Genomic DNA, 2,500 nt, shown 5'->3' with positions numbered 1-2,500 from the left:
CCAGGAGGTCCTGCAGACAGGTAACGTGGAACATGGTGGGATGTATTCCATATGACACCCTATTCCCCATATAGAATGGAATAGACTACGAAAGAAAATAATAAAATAGAATATAATATTACTTTATTTTGTTTTCCGCTTTGCTCCCACAAGATATATATATAACACACATTTTTAAGAGGGTCTGCTGCAGTACCGTATTACCTCCCAAGAGAATTATCTTCGGTTATAGTCACAGCTGTGTTTATTCCCCCTCAAGCCGATACCACGACGGCCCTCAAGGAACTGCACTGGACTTTATGCAAACTGGAAACCACATATCCTGAGGCCGCATTTATTGTAGCTGGGTATTTTAACAAAGCAAATTTGAGGAGAACGCTACCGAAGTTCTATCCACACATTGACTGTAGGGAAAACACTAGACCACTGCTACTCGCCTTTTCGAGATGCCTACAAGGCCCTCCCCCCGCCCTCCCTTCGGCAAATCAGATCACGACTTCAACTCAAACAGTAGGTACCCGTGCTGAGGTCTATTCAACGCTGGTTCTGACCAATCGGAATTCATGCTTCAAGATTGTTTTCATCACGCGGACTGGGATATGTTCTGGGTAGCCTCTGAGAATAACATTGACGCTTATAGGGATGTTGTTCCAACGGTGACTATTAAAACCTACCCAAACCAGAAACCGTGGATATATGGCAAACCAAAATACGTGGATAGATGGCAGCATTCGCGCAAAACTGAAAGCGCGAACCTCCGCATTTAACCATGGCAAGGTGACTGGGAATATGGCTGAATACAAACAGTGTAGTTATTCCCTCTGTAAGGCAATCAAACAGGCAAAACGTCAGTACAAGTGGAGTCGCAATTTAACGGCTCAGACACGAGACATATGTGGCAGGGTCTACAGACAATCACGGATTACAAAGGGAAAACCAGCCACTTCACGGACACCGACGTCTTGCTCCCAGACAGCTAAACACTTTCTTCGCCCGCTTTGAGGATAAGACAGTGCCACCGACCCGGCCCGCTCCCAAGGACCCTGGGCTCTCCTTCTCCGTGGCCGACGTGAGTAAGACATTTAAGCATGTTAACCCCTACAAGGCTGCCGGCCCAAACGGCATCCCTAGCCGCGTCCTCAGAGCAATGCGCAGACCAGCTTGCTGGAGTATTTACGGATATATTCAATCTCTCCCTATCCCAGTCTGCTGTCCCCACTTGCTTCAAGATGTCCGCCATTGTTCCTGTACCCAAGAAAGGAAAGGTAACTGAACTAAATGACTATTGCCCCGTAGCACTCACTTCTGTCATCATGAAGTGCTTTGAGAGGCTAGTTAAGGATCATATCACCTCCACCTTACCTGACACCCTAGACCCACTTCAATTTGCTTACTGCCCCAATAGATCCACAGACGATGCAATCGCCATTGCACTGCACACTGCCCTATCCCATCTGGACAAGAGGAATACCTACGTCAGAATGCTGTTCATTGACTATAGGTCAGCCTTCAACACCATAGTACCCTCCAAGCTCATCATTAAGCTTGGGGCCCTGGGTCTGAACCCCGCCCTGTGCAACTGGGTCCTGGACTTCCTGACTGGCCGCCCCCAGGTGGTGAAGGTAGGAAACAACACCTCCACTTCGCTGATCCTCAACACAGGGGCCCCACAAGGGTGCATGCTCAGCCCCCTCCTGTACTCCCTGTTCACCCATGACTGCGTGGCCACGCACGCCTCCAACTCAATCATCAAGTTTGCAGACGACACAACAGTAGTAGGCTTGATTACCAACAATGACGAGACAGTCTACAGTGAGGATGTGAGGGCCCTGAGAGTGTGGTGCCAGGAAAATAACCTCTCACTCAACGTCAACAGAATGAAGGAGCTTATTGTGGACTTCAGGAAACAGCAGAGAGAGCACTCCCCTATCCACATCGATGGGACCGCAGTGGAGAAGGTGGAAAGCTTCAAGTTCCTCTGCGTATACATCACTGACAATCTGAAATGGTCCACCCACACAGACAGTGTGGTGAAGAAGGTGCAACAGCGCCTATTCAACCTCAGGAGGCTGAAGAAATTCGGCTTGGCCCCTAAGACCCTCAGAAACTTTTACAGATCCTGTCGGGCTGTATCACCGCCTGGTATGGCAACCGCACTGCCCGCAACTGCAGGGCTCTCCAGGGAATGGTATGGTCTGGCCAACGCATCACCATGGGCACACTGCCTGCCCTCCAGGACACCTAGAGCACCCGATGTCACAGGAAGGCCAAAAAGATCATCAAGGACATCAACCACCCGAGCCATGGCCTGTTCCAGAAGGCGAGGTCAGTACAGGTGCATCAAAGCTGGGACCGAGAGACTGAAAAACAGCTTCTATCTCAAGGCCATCAGACTGTTCAATAGCCATCACTAGCCGGGTACCACCCGGCTACTCAACCCTGCACCATAGAGGCTGCTGCCCTACATACATAGACATGGAATCACTGGCCACTTTAAATA

At 49.8% G+C, this 2,500-nt stretch overlaps 1 protein-coding gene across 1 annotated transcript in view; it reads left to right on the top strand.

Moving 5' to 3' along the window:
• The window catches only part of LOC311117500 (glutamate receptor-interacting protein 2-like), a gene marked incomplete at both ends in the record, with an annotated part of 81,208 nt that overhangs the window by 46,202 nt on the left and 32,506 nt on the right, over nt 1-2,500 (top strand). The window contains one exon of the mRNA XM_084192423.1: nt 1-20. This exon is cut by the window's left edge and continues 56 nt beyond it. Coding sequence (XP_084048549.1) covers nt 1-20 — 20 coding nt within the window. The remainder of the gene's footprint in view (nt 21-2,500) is intronic.

Source organism: Coregonus lavaretus (genome assembly GCF_964263955.1).
Source record: "Coregonus lavaretus genome assembly, contig: HAP1_SCAFFOLD_1948, whole genome shotgun sequence".
Lineage (NCBI taxonomy): Eukaryota > Metazoa > Chordata > Actinopteri > Salmoniformes > Salmonidae > Coregonus > Coregonus lavaretus.
This window is presented reverse-complemented; position numbering and strand designations above follow the sequence as displayed.